The sequence below is a fragment of the Salmo trutta genome, chromosome 12, assembly GCF_901001165.1.
Source record: "Salmo trutta chromosome 12, fSalTru1.1, whole genome shotgun sequence".
NCBI classification, from domain to species: Eukaryota; Metazoa; Chordata; class Actinopteri; order Salmoniformes; family Salmonidae; genus Salmo; species Salmo trutta.
The window spans coordinates 50,465,652-50,489,045 of NC_042968.1; the positions used below are offsets into that span (position 1 = coordinate 50,465,652).

Here is a 23,394-nt window from a genome sequence, read left to right on the forward strand (position 1 = left end):
TGTGTACCTGTTAAATTTTCCATTTTGTGCCTGTAAATGTTTGTTGCTTTGACAGTTGTTCTTGAGGCTATATTTTTAGTTTATGGAATTTCAACAAACTTCTATCCCTGGGGGAGGGGGAACTGTGTAAATGGGCCAGCAAGGGAGTACTTTTAACTGTAGGAACAGCAGCGATACAATTCTGACACATTGAATGTAGCTTTAAGTATTCTGTTTTGTTGTCTTGGTAAAAAATTCAACTTTGGAGGGATTTAGGAATTATCTCTCATAGGTAGGGACAGACATTTTCCCTTATATAGAAAAACTTTGGATTCAATACAACTTTATTTACCCTCTCTGGGGCAATTAAGAAAGGCACATTCGGTAACATCAACATCCTCCACAGTAAACAGACTAGTTTTGGGTCCAGTTCGTCACAGATGAGGTGGGAGGTAGTAAGTGCTGCTTGGGCTGATGTATGTTTGATGATGATGTTTGAGGCTATTTCCCCCCATAGCTGATGTAAGTGGACAGTGGTGGTATGTCATGTCACTGTTAGTAATAGTGTCACTGTTAGTAATAGTGTCACTGTTAGTAATGGTGTCACTGTTAGTAATGGTGTCACTGTTAGTAATGGTGTCACTGTTAGTAATGGTGTCACTGTTAGTAATGGTGTCACTGTTAGTAATAGTGTCACTGTTAGTAATGGTGTCACTGTTAGTAATAGTGTCAGTGTAGAAACACAGGCTTTATAATTAGCTCAGTGACTTCTGTCTGACCGGACTGAGCCAATGGAGCAGCCGGCCACAGCGTAACTGATCCATCCATTTCCTTATTTTAGCTTCTCTGCCTGCCCTACCCCTAGCTGTGTGTGCATGCGTGCATACGCCTTACAGACCAGACCACAAGTCGTCTGGACAAGTGGGTAGCACAGCGACACTGGCGGCATAAAAAAATATATATCTCTTTTGCCTCTGCTGCACTGTATAGACTAGAGATAGTCTCCCTTCTCCAGTGTCCTACAAACAAACGATACAAAGTAGCTTTTATTATGACTGCAGGGTGTCTCACAGGGTTCATGTAGGTTTTGGTGACTGAAAGAGTGCTCAGCTATAAGCCGCGGTGCTACAATTTTGAGTATTTTAGCGGTCCCTTGGAATGAGAGACTTGTACTTACTCTATAGACCTTAGATGCGCTTTAATTGTGTTTGGGAGGGCACAAGTGTGTGAGGGAGAGCCAGAGAGGGCGGAAACCGACTGGAGGCTTGGTTGGAATGGAGTTAGGACACTACTCAGTCAGTATCTGGAGGAACCAAGGATGGGATAAACAAATAGATGCAGAGCTGAGCTGAATACTACATTGGAGGAAAGCAATATTTTTCCAACAGAAGATTTTCATGGTCAGAGTGCTTTACAGTAGCTACTGAGGACACTGTTGGCATTAGTTGGACCCCAGTAAATTGTGCTAGGAGTTGCAACCCTGTACTCTTTTCTGAAACCCCTCTTGTAGAGATCCTTTTAGCACTGAAGTGATTCTCTCAGGGGTTGTGCAGCATCCACCCCGGGTCCAATGAATTCCTGGTTATCTGTGGTGTTCGGTCAGTAGGACCAAGTGATTTGATCCCTGTATTTACATCATGGAGCTGACCTCCGACCCCTTAGGTCTAAATGCCAATCAATATTCAATTAATCCTTCTCTGGATGTCACTGATACAGTCATGGACTTGCTTCCCTTGATGACTGGTCTGGACTTGTTTACTAAGAACCTCTGCTAAAGGAGACTGGAGTATGACTCCTGAAACCATATTTCTCAACACTTATACGTGATTCTTCTTCAACCTCTTGTGATTCAGGGAAAGTTTTGAGCCAGCTCATCGTTAAGGATATTCTATCTCTATGATCTTTCTGCCCATGTTTTGTGGTCTAAGGACGGCAGTTCAGTGAGTGACTAACATGGACACACGTAGACTCTGAATTGGCCAATCTTCTGTCTAAGTGAAGTGTGGAGTTCATCACACTTACAGCAGCAGCTTGACTGTCAACAACAGTTGTGAAATGACTTCTACTCTGTGAAATTGTTGGTGTTCATCATCTAGGTAGCCTAGCTTACATTCCCCTGAGCTGACTGTAAACAGTGGTTGGACAGTAACTCAAGGTTGAGTCAAATTGGACAACCTGGACCAAGTGTCTGAACGGCGGACTACAGGGCTCCTAGATGGGAAACACAAGCTGGAGGAGCCAAGGCTCTTCTGAAGATGCAGATTCTTTACATGGAGAACTAGATGAGGAACAATCAGGTAGTTTAAACCAACACACACCTGGTCACATCAACAGTAATTGCACGACTATGGGGATGTATGGTTGAATGTTTCAGCTTCAAATGTTTGACTGCGCTGATCACAAAACAAACTCTGACTGATCGTGTTTCATATTGAAGCATTGCATTTCTATTTACAGTGGTCATTGGTTGAACAGTTTTATTTTACCTGATCTGTTGATTAGATGAAGACCAATGGAAGTATTTGTCAGTTTGTTTCACTCTTGCACCTCAGTAGGCCTATTTTTTTTTTTATTGAGCTAAATGCATCCACGCTTGCATTTGTTCTTTTGGGATGGATGGAAAAACCTCTTATTTTCTTCTCAAAGTCAAGCCATTCAAAGCCATCCTTTTTTTTAGTGCTTTTATGTAAAAAAATAGAAGTGCTGGCAGGAATGAAGCACCGGGGACATTCCTCCCTGGGCTTTTTGTGTATTGTGGCATTTGTGAAGGTGCTCATTTGCTGTACTGCAGTTTAGGGTGGATCCAGCCAGCCAGAGGAGTACACTAGCAACAGCTCTCCACAGCCTGGCCTGTGCAGAGTAGGCTGCATGGGCCTGGGTTCTCGACTCTGAGTTGTCTCACTGTTTCATCCATCTGATCCATCTCGTTACATCCACCAGCTTCAGATCAATTGAAAACAGTATTAGCCTCAATGAGGAAATGTGTTTGCACACTATTATTACAACTGACCAACTGAAAAGATGGCACCGAATAACATGGCTGACGTTTTCTCCCAAACAATTGTTAAATTTTGTTATTTTTTTTTGCATTTTGTGTAACTTATTTTTTTACTTATTGTGTACGTAATGTTGCTGCTACCGTCTCTGGTCACCGAAAATAACTTCCGGACATCAGAAAAGAGATTACTCACCGCGGACTGGAAAAAAACGTTTTCCTTGAACGAGTTTGACGAGAAGGATATCCTGCTTTCACTGGAACAGGCCCAGATCCACGCCTTTTGCGTGAAGAAAAGACGCCGGGAAAGGGGTCGCAGATCGGGGCTCCTTCTGAGAATCCGGAGGCGAGTGAGCAAACTCCCAATGCCTTCCATTCTCCTTGCTTAAGTGCAATCGTTGGAAAATAAAATAGATGACCTACTATTAAGATTATCCTACCAACGGGACATTAAAAACTGTAACATCTTATGTTTCACCGAGACGTGGCTGAACGAAGAAACTGACAATCTAGAGTTGCTGGGATTTCCCATGCACTGGCAGAACAGAGACGCTACCTCTGGTAAGACAAGGGGTGGGTGTGTTTGTCTTTGTCAATAACAGCTGGTGCGTGATGTCTAATATTAAAGTCTCGAGGTATTGCTCGCCTGAGGTAGAGCACCTTACCACCACAAAGTGAAGCTGGCACTAAGACCGCTCTCAACCAACTCTATAAGGCCATAAGCAAAGAAGAAAATGCTCACCCAGAAGCGGCGCTCCTAGTGGCCTGGAACTTTAATGCAGGCAAACTTAAATCAGTTTTACCAAATTAACAGCCTACAAGCTAAATGCTTTTTCCCCAGGGGGGAAAAAAAATCCTAGACCACATTTACTCCACACACGGAGATGCATACAAAGCTCTCGCCCGCCCTCCATTTGGCAAATCTGACCATAATTCTATCCTCCTGATTCCCACTTGCAAGCAAAAACTAAAGCAGGAAGTACCAGGGACTCGCTCAATACGGAAGTGGTCAGATGACGCGGATGCTACACTACTGGACTGTTTTGCTAGCACAGACTGAAATATGTTCCGGGATTCATCCAATGGCATTGAGGAATACACCACCTCAGTCATTGGCTTCATCAATAAGTGCATCGATGATGTCGTCCCCACAGTGACTGTACGTACATATCGAAACCAGAAGTCATGGATTACAGGCAACATCCGCATCGAGCTAAAGGCTAGAGCGGGCCGCTTTCAAGGAGCGGGAGACTAATCTGGACACTTATAAAAAATCCTGCTATGCCCTCAGACGAACCATCAAACAGGCAAAGTGTATATACAGGATTAAGATTGAATCCTACTACACCAGCTCTGATGCTCGTCGGATGTGGCAGGGCTTGAAAACTATTAGGCTCGCGTCTGGGTTTCCCTTTGTAGTCTATCAGACAAGCTAAATGCTTTTTATGCTTGCTTCGAGGCAAGCAACACTGAAGCTTGCACGAGAGCACCAGCTGTTCTGGATGACTGTGATAACGCTCTCGGTAGCCGTCAAAGACGCTGGGCCAGGCGGATTACCAGGACGTGTACTCAAAGCATGCGCGGAACAACTGGCAAGTGTCTTCACTGACATTTTCAACCTCTCCCTGACCGAGTCTGTAATACCTACACTCCACACTGCCCTTTCTCACCTGGACAAAAGGAACACCTATGTGAGAATGCTGTTCATTGACTACAGCTCAGCATTCAACACCATAGTGCCCATGAAGCTCATCACTGAGCTAAGGACTCTGGGACTAAACACCTCCCTCTGCAACTGGATCCTGGACTTCCTGACGGGCCTCCCCCAGGTGGTAAGAGTAGGCAACAACACGTCTGCCACGCTGATCCTTAAACTGGGGCCCCACAGGGGTGTGTACTTAGTCCCCTCCTGTATTCCCTGTTCACCCACCACTGCCAAACGACGACTGCAACACCATCATTAAGTTTGCTGACGACATAACAGTAGTAGGCCTGATCACCAATAACGATGAGACAGCCTATAGGGAGGTGGTCAGAGAATTGGCAGTGTGGTGCCAGGACAACAACCTCTCCCTCTATGTGAGCAAGACAAAGGAGCTGATCGTGGACCACAGGAAAAGGCGGGCCGAACAGGCCCCCATTAACATCGACAGGGCTGTAGTGGAGTGGGTCGAGAGTTTCAAGTTCCTTGGTGTTCACATCACCAACGAACTATCATGGTCCAAACACACCAAGACAGTCGTGAAGAGGGCACGACAAAACCTTTTCCTCCTCAGGAGACTGAAAAGGTTTGGCATGGGTCCTCAGATCCTCAGAGTTCTACAGCTGCACCATCAAGGGCATCCTGACCGGTTGCATCACCGCCTGGTATGGCAACTGCTCGGCATCTGACCATAAGGCGCTACAGAGGATAGTGCGAATGGCCCAGTACATCACTGTGGCCAAGCTTCCTGCCATCCAGGACCTATATAATAGGCGGTGTCAGAGGAAAGCCCATAAAATTGTCAGACTCCAGTCACCCAAGTTATAGACTTTCTATGCTACCATCCGGCAAGCGGTACCGGAGCGCCAAGTCTAGGGCCAAAAGGCTCCTCAACAGCTTCTACCCCCAAGCCATTAGACTGCTGAACAATTCATAAAAATCGCCATCGGACAATTTACATTGACCCAATCCCCCCCCCGTACACTGCTACTACTCGCTGTTTGTTTGTTTGTTACCTATGCATAGTCACTTCGCCCCCACCTACATGTAGAAATTACCTCAACTAGCCTGTACCCCTGCACACTGACTCGGTATCGGTGCCCCCTGTATATAGCCTCGTTATTCTTATTGTGTTACTTTTTATTATTACTTTTTTATTTTTGCCTACTTCTTAAATATTTTCTTCTTCTTGAACTGCACTGTTGGTTATGGGCTTGTAAGTAAGCATTTCACGGTGAAGTCTACACTTGTTGTATTCGGCGCGTGTGGCAAATAGTTTGATTTGAAAACGTGCTGTATATCTAGTTTCTTATCTTTAGTTAATCTCTCCTCGTTTGTCCTTCAAGCATCCTCGTGGGTTTGTATTTTCCTGATATCCAGTAAGGAGGGGACTTGCAGTGCATGGAGCGTCTCAAATAGAACCAAGTTCTATTTTAGCTCATGACTACGTAGATGTTCGTGCAATGTGGTCGGTGAGGTTTGCATGTTAGGCTTAAACTTTGGTCAGGCTATTCAATTGTAGAAAATAACTGAAAAAACATTGATTCCACTCATTCTAGGTCAGTTTTGTTTCAAACTAGTCAGTGGCCTTGATTGTCTGTGCCATGTGAAAAGTAGCGGCAACATTTACTTGCAATATTTAGCATTAGCCACATTAGCCCTGTTCATTTGTAACTTCGTAATAACTGCCTCTTTGGCTCAGCCAGTTAGCAGTGTGTGAACCGAGATACCCTGGTGTGCTGCTAGCTTCGCATAGAGAGACAGGCTCCATAAGTGAGGTGGTTGAGTCCATCATTGTGTAATTACGCAGCGCAGAGTGGGGTAATGCCTTGTTTTTGTGTGTGTGTGTGAGAGTCCACCGTGGCCTGTTCAGTCACCTCAGCTGAGCAGTGTGTGTGAGTAATAGACTCTGTGTCCGATAAGCAGCACACTGGTGGGAGATCTAAAGACCAGCTAGCTATAGTAGTTAGCCACTGCAGCCACAGCTAAGCAGTGTGTGTGAGTAATAGACTCTGTGTCTGACAAGCAGCACACTGGTGGGAGATCTAAAGACCAGCTAGCTATAGTAGTTAGCCACTGCAGCCACAGCTGAGCCACGCGGCAGTGGAGGCGGGTCCCTGCCTAAAAATGTCTTGCTGATATGTCATGTCCACTTATTTGCTTCGTGCCATGACAGGACCAACTCTTGACCTTCTCCAACACAAATGCACACTCTGGATATTGGGTAATCAATAATATACTTAATATGGATCCATCACATTAACACACACTGTCTGTCCTGCAGCAGTCTGTGTATGTAATGTGGACTCTAAACCTCTGCTGTATTGTGTAATATTATGTTTCTGTAGCCTCAGCAGAGCAGGGCAGCATAAATAGCAGCAGCCCAGGCTGACTTGGGGATGGGACGAGGCATGTGGGGAATGTGGAACTCCAGAGCTCCCTTTTTTAGGTGTGTGTGTGTGTGTGTGTGAGAGAGAGCTGGGAAACGGGCGAGGCAGGGCTGTGTCAAAAGACAGAATGGGGGGTATTTGAAAGAAGGGGGATATTCCTTCACTCCATGGCAGCTGAGTATATCACATGACCATTTTCCCATTTCTGAACCCAGTTGAAATAGGAAGCAGAGGGGGGGGGGGTGATACCTCATTCCCTCTCTTCCCAACCCCATGGCAGGGTTTGCCCTCTTACCAATCCCTTAGACATCTGTTTCACACAACATGACACACACACACACACACACACACACACTCCTGTCATCCCATCAGCCAGTGTGGTGGTGCTTGCAGCCCCTCCACGCTTTTTGCTTGAGAATGTCTGGCTTGGCCTGCCACTTCCTCATGTCCTCTCCTAGGGTTGGGCGATGTCAACCTTTGTCCTATCGTGATTCTGTACCCATATGACATTGTGATATACTATGCTATTTCCTAGTGATGGGGGAGAAAATCGGTAGTTACTAGTGGTGTAACGGGCCGTAGTTGATCTGTACAGATCACCCCCCACAGTTCAGCACGCATGTGAACCGTGGATCAATTGCAAAGTTTAACCATCATAGTGTGAAATACAGTTTTACTGCCGCTGTTACTTTTTAAAGTAATATACAGCTGCCTGCTGTAAAGACAAGACATGTGTGCTGTGTTACTCTGAAGGTTGATTTTGTTATTTAAAAAAAGCAGTTGTGTGTGTACTGTTCACGTGAATGGGGCATGTTGAATCCCAATGAATCAATCCTGGATGCTCGCGTTGCAAAGAAGAAAAAAGAGCAGTGACATTCATGGCTAGCGGAGGAGCTGAAGAACTGGAAAAGCCTCCCACTTCATTTGTCTCATGTACAGTGGGGGAAAAAAGTATTTGATCCCCTGCTGATTTTGTACGTTTGCCCACTGACAAAGAAATGATCAGTCTATAATTTTAATGGTAGGTTTATTTGAACAGTGAGGGACAGAATAACAACAAAAAAAATCCAGAAAAACGCATGTCAAAAATGTTATAAAATGATTTGCATTTTAATGGGGGAAATAAGTATTTGACCCCTCTGCAAAACATGACTTAGCAAAACCCTTGTTGGCAATCACAGAGGTCAGACGGTTCTTGTAGTTGGCCACCAGGTTTTCACACATCTCAGGAGGGATTTTGTCCCACTCCTCTTTGCAGATCTTCTCCAAGTCATTAAGGTTTCGAGGCTGACGTTTGGCAACTCGAACCTTCAGCTCCCTCCACAGATTTTTCTATGGGATTAAGGTCTGGAGACTGGCTAGGCCACTCCAGGACCTTAATGTGCTTCTTCTTGAGCCACTCCTTTGTTGCCTTGGCCGTGTGTTTTGGGTCATTGTCATGCTGGAATACCCATCCACGACTCATTTTCAATGCCCTGGCTGAGGAAAGGAGGTTTTCACCCAAGATTTGACGGTACATGGCCCTGTCCATCGTCCCTTTGATGTGGTGAAGTTGTCCTGTCCCCTTAGCAGAAAAACACCCCCGAAGCATTAGGTTTACACCTCCATGTTTGACGGTGGAGATGGTGTTCTTGGGGTCATAGGCAGCATTCCTCCTCCTCCAAACACGGCGAGTTGAGTTGATGTCAAAGAGCTCCATTTTGGTCTCATCTGACCACAACACTTTCATCAGTTGTCCTCTGAGTCATTCAGATGTTCATTGGCAGACTTCAGACGGGCCTGTATATGTATTCTTGAGCAGGGGGACCTTGCGGGCGCTGCAGGATTTCAGTCCTTCACGGCGTAGTGTGTTACCAATTGTTTTCTTGGTGACTATGGTCTCAGCTGCCTTGAGATCATTGACAAGATCCTCCCGTGTAGTTCTGGGCCGATTCCTCACCGTTCTCATGATCATTGCAACTCCACGAGGTGAGATCTTGCATGGAGCCCCAGGCCGAGGGAGATTGACAGTTCTTTTGTGTTTCTTCCATTTGCGAATAATCGCACCAAATGTTGCCACCTTCTAACCAAGCTGCTTGGCGATGGTCTTGTAGCGCATTCCAGCCTTGTGTAGGTCTACAATCTTGTCCCTGACATCCTTGGAGAGCTCTTTGGACTTGGCCATGGTGGAGAGCTTGGAATCTGATTGATTGCTTCTGTGGACAGGTGTCTTTTTTACAGGTAACAAGCTGTAAAGCCATCACCAAATCTATTGGGATGTTTATCGCTGCAGAGTCAGACCGGGTTAAAGCCATCACCAAATCTATTGGGATGTTTATCGCTGCAGAGTCAGACCGGGTTAAAGCCATCACCAAATCTATTGGGATGTTTATCGCTGCAGACACGAGGCCATACTCTGTTGTGGGAAACAAAGGGTTTAAAAATATGGTGAAAGTGCTTGAGATCGTACCAGATCTTTATGAACAAGAAAAGATAAATTGTCGACGAATTATCCAAGGCATCCTCTGTTGGCCCCACCACAGACGGGTGGTCCTCCAGGGCAACGGAAAGCTACGTGACTGTGACTGCTTACTACACCACAGACGGGTGGTCCTCCAGGGCAACGCAAAGCTACGTGACTGTGACTGCTTACTACACCACAGACGTGTGGTCCTCCAGGGCAACGGAAAGCTACGTGACTGTGACTGCTTACTACACCACAGACAGGTGGTCCTCCAGGGCAACGGAAAGCTACGTGACTGTGACTGCTCACTACACCACAGAGGAGTGGGAGATGCGAAGTCCGGTGCTACAGACACACCCCCTCAGTCACACAGGGACAAATCTGGCGCAGGTACTGCTAGGAGCACAGTAGCAGAGTGGAAGCTAGAGAGGCCCAATAGCAATATCCCAATCACCACAGATAATGCCAAGAACCAAGCAAATGCAATGATAGAAGATGGACTGGAGCCACAGATAGCTTGCTTTGCACATGGGATCAATTTAGCATCCCAAAGGGGAATCTCAGTGACCCAGATGGACCGCCAACAGCCACTCATGTGCTTAAGACCAATCAATAAATGCTACAGCTACCGACCCACAAGCTCATACACCATGTCACAACAAGATGGAACTCCACTTATGACATGTTGGAGCGCTATCTTGAGCAGCAGGCAGCCGTATACTCAGACAAGACCCTGAAAAAACAAAGACATCACCTTGTCGGATGATGATGTGAAAGTGGCAGAGGTCCTCCAGGTGCTCAACCCTCCTCAAAATGGTTACAACCCTATTGAGCACTGAAACTGCACCGTCTGTGTCCATGATCCTACCTCTGAAAACAAGGATTCTACAATCCATGGCCCCAAGTGAGGAAGACGGCACACTCACTAGAGATGTCAAGGCTGCCATTAGAGAGGACCTGAACCCCAGATACCCCCCTAATGTATAGGACTACCTTCATAGATCTACTGCACTGGATCCAAGGTTCAAGTCCCTGTCTGTTCAAGTCCCTGTCTCACCTAGACCCTGCCCTACACCGGAGGACATACAGTGATCTCACCACTGAGATTGTGGCAACTGAAAAGGTACAAAATAATAAAGATTGAATTACTTAAATAATATACTGCAGTCTAATCTTAGTCTATGCTATTAGAATCATCCATTTTTTTATTGCCACAATTATAGTTTATGAAATATGAAAATAAATCATTAGTTTAATAGATCAAGTAATTTTTTCTGAAGGGTCAAGCCACAGAGCCGACAGGAGCAGACTCCACAAAATAATTTGGCCATGAAGGAGCTTTTCGGGGAGACCTTTGCGAGCAAGGACACAGGCAAGACATTTGCCAACACCATCAAAGAGGTGGCGGCATCCTACAAGGCAGCAAGCGGCATTCCAGTGGATGGTGATCTACTGGCATGGTGGAAAAGCAATGTGTAAATACCCTCACATTGCCATGATGACAAGATGCTACCTGGCTGTGCCTGGCACTTCAGTTCCTAGTGAGAGGGTGTTCTCCACGGCAGGGGACATAGTGACTGCAGAGGTCTACCCTCTCCCCAGACAATGTAGACATATTTTTGAAAAATATTTTGAAGTTATAAGCTCATGTCTGCTTTGCTGTTTTTTTATTTACTTTTTTTGATGTGGACACATCCTATTTTTTCATTCACTATTGTTCAAAGGAAGAAGGTATCATGCCTCATATTGCACGTTAATTTAACAATTGAGTATTGAATATTTTATTTTAAGAGTTTATTTAAACATTAAAGTTACTTGCTTTAAGTGTTCTTTAAGTAATAAATGAAAAGCAAAGTTGTATTTGTCTCCCTTTTTTTTTCTGATCTGAAAAACGTCCCAATCCGTGACTCAAAACCGTGATCCGAACCATGAGTTTTGTGATCTGTTGCACCACTAATAGTTACATATCTGGATATTATTTTGACAATATCGAAATATTTCTGTGTATTGGCACCAAAGCATCGTGACGTCGTATCGTGAGGTCCATGGCAATTCCCAGCCCTGCTATCCAAACCGACTCTTTCGTCATGATTCGTACAGTTGCATTCGATTTAACGCTATTGCCCCCTCCCCAATAGAATGAAATTGGACAAATCATGGTGAAATATACTGTCATTGAAAGCCTGGGCAGAGGCTAAGTGCAGGCAAGTCTTTTCTAATATTCCTTTCTGGTGGAGATTCAGCATGGAGCAGGTTTGTGTGTGTGGGTGGCGCGCCGTGATGGAGCAGTGATTGTCTAATGGGAAACGGTCTTACCATAGTGACGTCATGGGCTAGACAGAAGCAGTCTACTGTCTTCAGAACTGGATCATTTCTTTATTTGCCTTATAAAATTATAGAAAAATAAATACTTTTTTGTTCTATCATGAAGCTGTGATTGAGAATAGCTTAGGCTATAGACTTTCATTCTTGTTATTTTTGAAAGACCCCACTTTAGGACAGCACCTTCGTAGGCTAGAATATTTGGGAAATAAGCTATTGTTCATAACTTTTATATGTTATTGGCCTTTGGTTTTCAACCTTGCTTGGAGGGATTTTCCCGGCCTGTATGGATCATTTCTTAATAAGCTTAAACTTGATTCAACTTGTCATTTTATTTTTCTATAGGCTATTGATATTGTTTGCTCTCTCATTATTAGTCTCCTGACTAAGTTTTTAGCCTATTCAAATAACCAAATAAAATCATGCATAAAACGATGCAGCGTAGCTTTCATATTTATATAGCCTACCAAATGTGGAGAGATGGGAATATAGGCATCGTCTTTTTTAAATTGCTAAACACAAGATATTTAAGGAATATCTGTTTCTATAAAAAAAAGGAACAGGTTTAGGCTATAGGCTAAAGCCCATGCATCCGACAGAGAACAAGATTTTCTGTATCGAATTTTCCAACAAGATTTTCTGTCAAATTTTCCGCTCTGTCTGGCCTATATTCCTCTCTTGCATTCTGTATCACATATTTATTGAAATAGGCTATAGCGAATAGTTAAATTACTTGGAATGTCACTTGCTGCCCTGTCGTGCGCTGCGAGACTCCGTGCCAATCAAGTTCAAATAGGCTAAACTCCTCAAACTCAACTCTGTACCTCGAAGCCAGTTCCACTGCTTTTTGTCATTGTTCCCCTGTAATCATGGACTGATTTAGATCTGGTGTGTGCAATTAATTATCAGGTAGAACAGAACCAGCAAGCTCCGGACCTAGTAGGGTAAGAGTTGAATACCCCTGGGCTAAACCATCTTCTGTCACATCACAATGTCGTCACCATTGACGATGGCTGTCAATCATCATCGATAGACGGTGCTATTGTAATATTGCCCAAAACTCTCCCTCTCCTCTCCCCCTGCAACAGGCCGTCTGGAAGCCAGACCGAGGCAGGGACCTCACCTGGCAAGTCCTGCCCCACTCAGAGCCTTTCCTGTGTGTGAAATGTTTCCCAGCTGATGCCCGCCATCGTCCTCACCTCTCACCAGCAATGAAATATCGTTTTCAGCACTGACAGAGAGTGAGCTGAATGAACAGGAAGCTTGTGTGGCTCGCGAGGGAGCGGCAGAGTGAGAAAGAGGCTAGTAGTACTCTCTTCTCGCTAATGTGCTAAAAGCCATTTACTCATCTCATAGTCATCAGTGCTTGCTCACTTCAGCACTGCTTAAGTGTAATTGGCTTTTCTAGGGACTGTGTGCTCAAGTGTCTGACTGAAGAGCTTTACAGTGGCTGGCGGCCTTTCTCTATCCATCGATCTCTCTCTCTCTCTCTCTCTCTCTCTCTCTCTCTCTCTCTCTCTCTCTCTCTCTCTCTCTCTCTCTGTAGCTGGTCTGTCTCCTCTCTGTTTGTGGAGCAGTTTAATAAATATATATATTTTGGTTATTGAACTACAGTAAGTGAAGTGGATTCACACCTGGTGTGTCTTGCTTGAGGGCACATAGATTGTTTTTTTTCCCACCTTGTCGGTTTAGGGATTCGAACTAGCGACCATTCGGTTACTGGCCCAATGCTCTAACGTCTAGGCTATCTACCGCCCCCCAGTACAGGACATTAGTGTACTCAACTCGTGTGTTCTACTGTGTACTGTACTGAACTATATTCTGCTCTACAGTAGAGTACTATACCTTTACTGTACTGTCCAAACTTGTGAAACGTAGACGTCCATTATTGGTTCGGTTTTGTCCGGTCTGGACTAAATCTGAACCAATCATGGACATCTATGTTTAGGCCAAATGAAGACTGGTCCAGGTGTCTGTGTACATTGCAATCAAGGCTGGTCCGGAACAGACCAAAAAAGGACATGTCGAAGTTGAAATCAAGGCCAGGGCGGACTGACCAAATTTCGGCTACTTTTCAATGTGAGGATGGTGGTTACAGTAAATGGAAAGCGGGAGATTATGGGTTGGTGTCAGTAAGAGCCAGGAGAGGTGACATTAATTGGAGAGAGGGAGGGGTTGTCCAGACTTGCTTTGATCAAATCAAATTTTATTGGTCACATACACATGGTTAGCAGATGTTAATGCGAGTGTAGCGTAATGCTTATGCTTCTAGTTCCAACTGTGCAGTAATATCTAACAAGTAATCTAACAATTTCACAACAACTACCTTATACACACAAGTGTAAAGGAATGAATAAGAATGTGTACATGTAAATATATGGATGAGCGATGGCCGAACGGCATAGGCAAGATGCAGTAGATGGTATAGAGTACAGTATATGCATATGAGAGAGAGAAGCTCTTTTTCAGTCTCTTGGTCCCAGCTTTGATGCACCTGTACTGACCTCGCCTTCTGGATGATAGCGGGGTGAACAGACAGTGGCTCGGGTGGTGGTTGTTGTCCTTGATGATCTTTTTGGCCTTCCTGTGACATCGGGTGGTGTAGGTGTCCTGGAGGGTAGGTAGTTTGCCCCCGGTGATGCGTTGTGCAGACCTCACTACCCTCTGGAGAGCCTTACGGTTGTGGGCGGAGCAGTTGCCGTACCAGGCGGTGATACAGCCAAACAGGATGCTCTAGATTGTGCATCTGTAAAAGCCAAATTTCTTCAGCCTCCTGAGGTTGAAGAGATGCTGTTGCGCCTTCTTCACCACGCTGTCTGTGTGGGTAGATCATTTCAGTTTGTCCGTCATGTGTACGCTGAGGAACTTAAAACTCTCCACCTTCTCCACTACTGTCCCGTCAATGTAGATAGGGGGCTGCTCCCTCTGCTGTTTCCTGAAGGCCACGATCATCTCCTTTGTTTTGTTGACGTTGAGTGTGAGGTTATTTTCCCGACACCACACTCCGAGGGCCCTCACCTCCTCCCTGTAGGCCGTCTCGTCGTTGTTGGTAATCAAGCCTACCACTGTAGTGTCGTCTGCAAAATTGATGATTGAGTTGGAGGCGTGCATGGTCACGCAGTCATGGGTGAACAGGGAGTACAGGAAAGGGCTGAGAACGCACCCTTGTGGAACCCCAGTGTTGAGGATCAGCGGGGTGGAGATGTTGTTTCCTACCCTCACCATCTTGGGACGGCCCGTCAGAAAGTCCAGGACCCAGTTACACAGGACAGGGTCTCGAGCGTAATGAAGAGTTTGGAGGGTACTATGGTGTTGAATGCTGAGCTGTAATCGATGAACAGCATTCTTACGTAGGTATTCCTCTTGTCCAGATGGGTTAGGGCAGTGTGATTTTGATTGCGTTGTCTGTAGACCTATTGGGGCAGTAAGCAAATTGGAGTGGGTCTCGGGTGTCAGGTAGGGTGGAGGTGATATGATCCTTGACTAGTCTCTCAAAGCACTTCATGATGACGGAAGTGAGTGCTACAGGGCGATAGTAGTTTATCTCTGTTACCTTAGCTTTCTTGGGAACAGGAACAATGGTGGCCCTCTTGAAGCATGTGGGGACAGCAGACTGGGATAGGGATTGATTGAATATGTCCGTAAACACACCAGCGAATGCTCTGAGGACGTGGCTGGGGATGCCGTCTGGGCCGGCAGCCTTGAGAGGGTTAACACGTTTAAATGTTTTACTCACGTTGGCTGCGGTGAAGGAGAGCCTGCAGGTTTTGATAGCGGGCCGTGTCAGAGGCACTGTATTGTCCTCAAAGCAAGCAAAGAAGTTGTTTATTTGGTCTGGGAGCAAGACATCGGTGACCGGGCTAGTTTTCTTTTTGTAGTCCGTGATTGACTGTAGACCCTGCCACATACGTCTCGTGTCTGAGCCGTTGAATTGCGACTCCACTTTGTCTCTATACTGACGCTTAGCTTGTTTGATTGCTTTGCAGAGGGAATAGCTACACTGTTTGTATTCGGTTATGTTTCCGGTTGCCTTGCCTGATTTAAAAGCAGTTGTTGGCGCTTTCAGTTTTGCGCGAATGCTGCCATCAATCCACGGTTTCTGATTGGGGAAGGTTTTAATATTCACCGTAGGTACCACATCACCGATGCACTTGCTAATAAATTCGCTCACCAAATCAGCGTATACATCAATGTTATTGTCCGAAGCTATCCGGAACATATCCCAGTCCACGTGATCGAAGCAATCTTGAAGCAGGGAATCAGATTGGTCGGACCAGCGTTGAACAAACCTGAGCACGGCGTTTCCTGTTTTAGTTTCTCTCTATAGGCTGGGAGCAACAAAATGGAGTCGTGGTCAGATGACAGAAAGTGAAAGAAAACAGTTATCAGCTGAATATAACAATATGCCAGTGGAAGGGAGGACAGTAGCAGGTGACCCAATTGTGATTTGCCACTATGATTTCCCATTGGAGCCAATTCAATTTATTTATTTTTTTTAAACAACCTTATGGAACAATCCTTGGATAGCTTTTCAGAATTCACCGATTTTAAATTGGTCCACATGGAAAACTAAAGGCATAGAAACCGTAAATGACTTGGTAACAATACATTTATTTATTTCCATGACCGAATAAAAAAAGTTATTTTGCCCTGACCAATGTAGATAGTTTTAAATACTTGCAACTTAGTTTTAAATACTTGCAACTTAAATTACATGCAACTTAAATTGCATATTACATTTCGAATTTGGAGTCTTTCTTCTGATGTCAAAATCTTGAGGGAATCTTAATTGAGTCAGAAAATGATGTTCATATGTGACCGACCGGCTCGATTCGGTCTTATGTAGCAAAGTTTGAAAGTATTTCAAAACCGGTCATATTCAACAGATGTTGAGCGTTTGTAAATTTGTCAGTTATTCTGCTCTCTAGCGCACTCCGACGACAGCGCTCTGGAATCAAAGTAGATGGCCAGAGCGAATTTACCAGCTACGTCTATCAACAGTTTCGCAGTGACATTCCATTGAAATGGTTACTTGCATAGAGGAGTCTTTTAAGACATGTAGCTAGCTAGCTAGCTAGCTAGGTAAACAATTAACCATAATCCCAACTCATGACGGTACTACCCTGCATCAATCTGCAGGTAACTAACCAACCAGGTTCAATGTTAGCTAGCTAACATTAGGCTATAACTAGCAAAGCAAATAATATTACTACACAGATCATACATGTAACGTTAGCTAGCGAGCCAGCCAGCTAACGTTAGCTAGCTAACTTACACTATAACTTGAAATGAAAATTTTTTGCCAAATTTAGAAACGTGTAATATCTGAAAATGTAGCTAGCTAGACTATCTTACCCGTATACATGGAATGGACGCTTCTCCCTGTCACGGATGCCATGGTTGCCATTACTTAGTTTGATGATGTAATCCGGCGACAAGTGTTTTCTCCATCTCCTTACCTATCATACACTAATTCCACTGATTTCAAAACTCGGTCCTCCAGAAATTGGAGAGCAATACTTATGCAATTCTACTACGCTATATATATTACTACCGTTCAAAAGTTTGGGTTACTTAGAAATGTCCTTGTTTTTGAAAGAAAAGCAAAATTTGTTGTCCATTCTAAAAGAACATAAAATGTATCAGAAATACAGTGTAGACAATGTTAATGTTGTAAATGACTATAGTAGCTGGAAAGTCAGATTTATTTATTATTTTTTTTGTATGGAATATCTACATGGGCGTACAGAGGCCCAATATCCTGTGTTTCAATGGCATGTTGTTAGTTAATCCAAGTTTATCATTTTAAAAGGCTAATTGATCATTAGAAAACCCCTTTAAAAATTATGTTAGCACAGCTGAAAACTGTTCTGCTGATTTAAAGAAGCAATAAAACTGACCTTTAGACTAGTTGAGTATCTGGAGCATCAGCATTTGTGAGTTCGATTACAGGCTTAAAATGGCCAGAAACAAAGATCTTTCTTTTGAAACTCATCAGTCTATTCTTGTTTTCAGAAATGAAGGCTATTCCATGCGAAAAATTGCCAAGAAACTGAAGATCTGGTACAATGCTGTGCACTACTCCCTTCACAGAACAGCGCAAACTGTCTCTAACCAGAATAGAAAGAGGAGTGTAAGGCCCCGGTGCACAACTGAGCAAGAGGACAAGTACATTAGTGTCTAGTTTGAGAAACAGATGCCTCACAAGTCCTCAACTGGCAGCTTCATTAAATAGAACCCGCAAAACATCAGTCTCAACGTCAACAGTGAAGAGGCGACTCCAGGATGCTGGCCTTCTAGGCAGAGTTGCAAAGAAAAAGCCATATCTCAGAATGGCCAATAAAAAGAAAAAATCAAGATGGGCAAAAGAACATTGTCCAGTGTCTGTATATACAGTTGAAGTCGAAGTTTACATACACTTAGGTTGGATTCATTAAAACTTGTTTTTCAACCTTTCTACAAATTTCTTGTTAACAAACTATAGTTTTGGCAAGTCGGTTAGGACATCTACTTTGTGCATGACACACGCAACAATTGTTTACAGACAGATTATTTAACTTATAATTAACTATATCACAATTCCAGTGGGTCAGAAGTTTACATACAGTAAGTTGACTCTGCCTTTAAACAGCTTGGAAAATTCCCAAAAATGATGTCATGACTTTAGAAGCTTCTGATATGCTAATTGACATCATTTGAGTCAATTGGAGGTGTACCTGTGGATGTATTTCAAGGCCTACCTTCAAACTCAATGCCTCTTTGCTTGACATCATTGGAAAATCAAAAGAAATCAGCCAAGACCTCAGAAAAAAATTGTAGACCTCCACAAGTCTGGTTCATCCTTGGGAGCAATTTTCAAAACCCTGAAGGTACCACGTTCATCTGTACAAACAATAGTACGCAAGTATAAACACCATGAGACCACACAGCCATCATACCGCTCAGGAAGGGGCTGGGATAAAAAATGTAGGACAAATAACACATGACAAGAGACACCACAACACTACGTAAAGACCTAAGACAACACAGCATGGCAGCAACACATGACAACAACACGGTAGCAACACAACACGGCAGCAACACAACTTGGCAGCAACACAACATGGCAGCAGCACAACATGGCAGCAGCACAAAACATGGTACAAACATCCGCACAAAGGGCAAGAAGGTAGAGACAACAATACATCACGTGAAGCAGCCACAAGTGTCAGTAAGCGTGTCCATGATTGAGTCTTTGAATGAAGAGATTGAGATAAAACTGTCCAGTTTGAGTGTTTGTTGCAGCTCGTTCCAGTCGCTAGCTTCAGCCGACTGAAAAGAGGAGCGATCCATGGATGTGTGTGCTTTGGGGACCTTTAACAGAATGTGACTGGCAGAACGGGTGTTGTATGTGGAGGGCAAGGGCTGCAGTTGATATCTCAGATAGGGGGAAGTGAGGCTTAAGAGGCTTATATAAATAAGTAGGGATGCATACTATATCGGCCAATATTAGCTAAAAATGCCAACATCGGTATCGGCCGATGTCGAGTTTAACGCCCGATGTGCAAAATCGATGTCAAAGCTGACGTGCATACCTATATAACGAAGGTACATGACGTAATGATGCCACGTAAAATTTTGCGCTATATGTGCATCACAGAATTCCTAAACTAGCCCACAATGTCTGCTGTGTGGATCGGGCAGTCAACAAGTCAATCAGTCATTTGAAAGAGTAACAACATTTCAGGGGAAATCCATTAAAGCCAAGATAATGGAATTCATTGCCCTTGACAATCAACCGTTATCTGTCGTGGGTGATGTTGGCTTTCTCCGAGTGGTCGAGCACCGGTTAACATTACCAAGTGTGCTATTTTTCCAATGTTGCCCTGCTGGAGTTACACAGTAATAGCGTCACTGCTAAACTCAGCAAAAAAAGAAACGTCCCTTTTTCAGGACACTGTCTTTCAAAGATAATTTGTAAAAATCCAAATAACTTCACAGATCTTCATTGTAAAGGGTTTAAACACCTTTTCCCGTGTTTGTTTAATGAACCATAAACAATTAATGAACATGCACCTGTGGAACATCCCACAGCATGATGCTGCCACCACAATTCTTCACTGTAGGGATGCTGGCAGGTTTCCTCCAGATGTGACACTTGGCATCTAGATAATCTTGTTTCTCATGGTCTGAGAGTCCTTTAGTTGCCTTTTTGTCAAACTGCAAGTGAGCTGTCGTGCCTTTTACTAAGGAGTGGCTTCAGTCTGGCCGCTCTACCGTAAAGGCCTGATTTGGTGGCGTGCTGCAGAGTTGTACTTCTGGAACGTTCTCCCTTCTCCACAGAGGAACTCTCTGGTGCTCTGTCAGAGTGACCATCAGGTTCTTGGTCACACTTCTGACAAAGGCCCTTCTCCCCCGATTGCTCAGTTTGGCTGGGTGGCCAGCTCTAGGAAGACCCTTGGTGGTTCCAAACTTCTTCCATTTAAGAATGATGGAGGCCACCCTGTCTCTGAGCTCTACGGACAATTCCTTCGACCTCATGGCTTGGTTTTTTTCTCAGACATGCACTGTCAACTGTGGGACCTTATATAACAGGTGTGCCTTTCCAAATCATGTCCAATCAATTGAATTTACCACAGGTTGAATCTGATCATGTTGTAGAAACATCTCAAAGATGAAAAATGGAAACAGGATGAATCTGAGCTCAATTTGTAAGGTATTTCTAAAAACCTGTTTTTGCTTTGTCATTATGGGGTATTGTGTGTAGATTTGAGAGAGACATTTTATTTATTTTAGAATAAGGCTGTAACGTAACAAAATGTGGAAAAAGTGAAGGGTTCTGAATACTTTCCGAATGCACTGTACATATACACTAAATTAGTGGATTCGGCTATTTCATCCACACCCTTTGCTGACATGTGTATAAAATCGAGCACACAGCCATGTAATCTCCATAGACAAACATTGGCAGTAGAAGGACCCCTACTGTAGAGCTCAGTGACTTTCAATGTGGCACCATCATAGGATGCCAACTTTCCAACAAGTCAGTACATCAAACTGTAAGTACTGTTATTGTGAAGTGGAAACGTCTAGGAGCAACAAAGGCTCACCCGCAAAGTGGTAGGCCGTACAAGCTCACAGAGCGGTACTGCCTAGTGCTAAAAGCATAGTGCGTAAAAACTGTCTGCCCTCGGTTGCAACACTCAGTGCTAAGTTCCAAACTGCCTCTGGAAGCAACATCAGCACTAGAACTGTTCGTCTGGAGCTTCATGAAATGTTTTTCCATGGACGAGCAGCAACACACAAGCCTAAGATCACCATTCGCAATGCCAAGCGTGGTGGAAAGACGTTTTCTGAAGTGATGAATCACGCTTCACAATCTGGCAGTGTGACGTACTAATCTGGGTTTGGCGAATGTCAGGAGATTGCTACCTGCCCGAATGCATAGTGCCAACTACCAAGTTTGGTGGAGGAGGAATGATGGTCTGGGGCTGTTTTTCATGGTTCGGGCTAGGCCCCTTAGTTGCAGTGAAGGGAAATCTTAATGCAACAGCATGCAATGACATTCTAGACGATTCTGTGCTTCCAACTTTGTGGCAACAGTTTGGGGAAGGCCCTTTCCTGTTTCAGCATGACAGTGCTCCTGTGCAGAAAGCGAGGTCCATGCAGAATAATTTGAGATCGGTGTGGAAGAACTTGACTGGCCTGCACAGAGCTCTGACCTCAACCCCATCTAACACCTTTGGGATGAATTGGAATGCTGCCTGCAATGCAGGCCTAATCGTCCAACATCAGTGTCCTACCTCACTAATGCCTTTGTGCCTGAATGGAAGCAAGTCCCTGCAGCAATGTTCCAACATCTAGTGGAAAGCCTTCTCAGAAGAGTGGAAGCTGTTGTAGCTGCAAAGGGGGGAACCAACTCCATATTAATACCATGATTTTGGAAAGAGATTTTTCGAGGACCAGGTATCCGCATACGTTTGCCATGTAGTGTATATGCCTTAATTAAAAAAATATATAGACTCGTAGCTTTCATTTCACAACTAATTTGACATGCTCCTATAAACTTCACGTTGGTGCTCATGGGTCCTTTTACATGGAAATGACCCATAGTGTTTCTCTCCCTAGATCAGATTTTATGTGGCTCGCTGCTCTCAGCTGGTGTTAGAGCTTTTGACTGCGTTTATATCAATACAGAAAAGGCCCTAGACAAGACTGGAGGAAGATGGCAAAACAATTGGCACAATTTCAGTATATAAGAGACAAGAAAGACCAGAGTTCATCTCATTGTCACTGCATGAAGCTGACTCATGCAAATTTCTATCAGTTTGATTATTTAGTTAGCCTGCTTGTTTCACCTCAGGTGACCTGCAGACAGCCAGCCAGCCCAGCCTCTCACAACAATACGCTGAAACACACAGCAGGGCTGGCAGCCAAAATAAATGCTGAGAAATGCACCAAACTACAGTAACTGTACACAAGGTCACTTGAAAGGCCTGGCTGGTGTGTGGCATTCATCTCGTGTGTGTGTGTGTGGATCTATCGTGTGTGTGTGTGTTGTCAGCCTGGCGTGCACGTCTAGCTCTCCCACAGAACAGTAGAAAACATGACTACCGTGACCAGGTTTAGGTCTTACTGACTGGAGGCGATGTGACAGAAATATCCATAAAATCATTATCCATAGTGTAGTAGGATAGGTTCTTTGGACACAATGGTGTTCGGGTGTATCGGCCTAGATGTAGTGCATTCGGAAAGTATTCAGACCCCTTGACTTTTTCCACATTTTGTTACGTTACAGCCTTACTCTTAAACAGACATTTTTGCAAATGTATTAAAACAAAAAAAATGGAAATATCACATTTACATAAGTATTCAGATCCTTTACTCAGTACTTTGTTGAAGCAACTTTTCCAGCGATTACAGCCTCAAGTCTTCTTTGGTATGACGCTACAAGCTTGGTAAACCTGTATTTGGGGAGTTACATTTACATTTTAGTAATTTAGCAGACGCTCTTATCCAGAGCGACTTACAGTAGTGAATGCATACATTTCATTTCATACATTTTTTCCCCCCGTACTGGTCCCCCGTGTGAATCGAACCCACAACCCTGGCGTTGCAAACATCATGCTCTACCAACTGAGCCACATGGGACACGGGAGTTTCTCCCATTCTTCTTTGCAGATCCTCTCAAGCTCTGTCAGGTTGGATGGTGAGCGTTGCTGCACAGCTATTGTCAGGTCTCTCTAGAGATGTTCGATTGAGTTCAAGTCCTGGCTCTGGCTGGGCCACCCTGTCCCGAAGCCAGTCCTGCGTTGTCTTGGCTGTGTGCTTAGGGTCGTTGTCCTGTTGGAAGATGAACCTTCGACCCAGTCTGAAGTCCTGATACCTCTGGAGCAGGTTTTCATCAAGGATCTTTCTGTACTTTGCTCCGTTCATCTTTCCTTCGATCCTGACTAGTCTCCCAGTCTCTGCCTCTGAAAAACATCCCCACAGCATGAGGCTGCCACCAACACACCTCATCATAGGGATGGTGCCAGGTTTCCTCCAGATGTGACGTTTGGCATTCATGCCAAAGAGTTCAATC

At 44.4% G+C, this 23,394-nt stretch overlaps 2 protein-coding genes across 4 annotated transcripts in view; both read left to right on the forward strand.

The window, feature by feature from the left end:
- Positions 1–23,394, forward strand: part of LOC115203741 (rap guanine nucleotide exchange factor 1) — a 128,322-nt gene that overhangs the window by 15,640 nt on the left and 89,288 nt on the right. The window lies entirely within an intron of this gene.
- Positions 9,238–11,917, forward strand: LOC115203742 (uncharacterized). The gene is made up of 2 exons (XM_029768689.1): positions 9,238–10,632; positions 10,790–11,917. The coding sequence occupies exon 1, from the start codon at positions 9,323–9,325 to the stop codon at positions 10,244–10,246; it is 924 nt and encodes a 307-aa protein (XP_029624549.1). The 5' UTR covers positions 9,238–9,322; the 3' UTR covers positions 10,247–10,632; positions 10,790–11,917.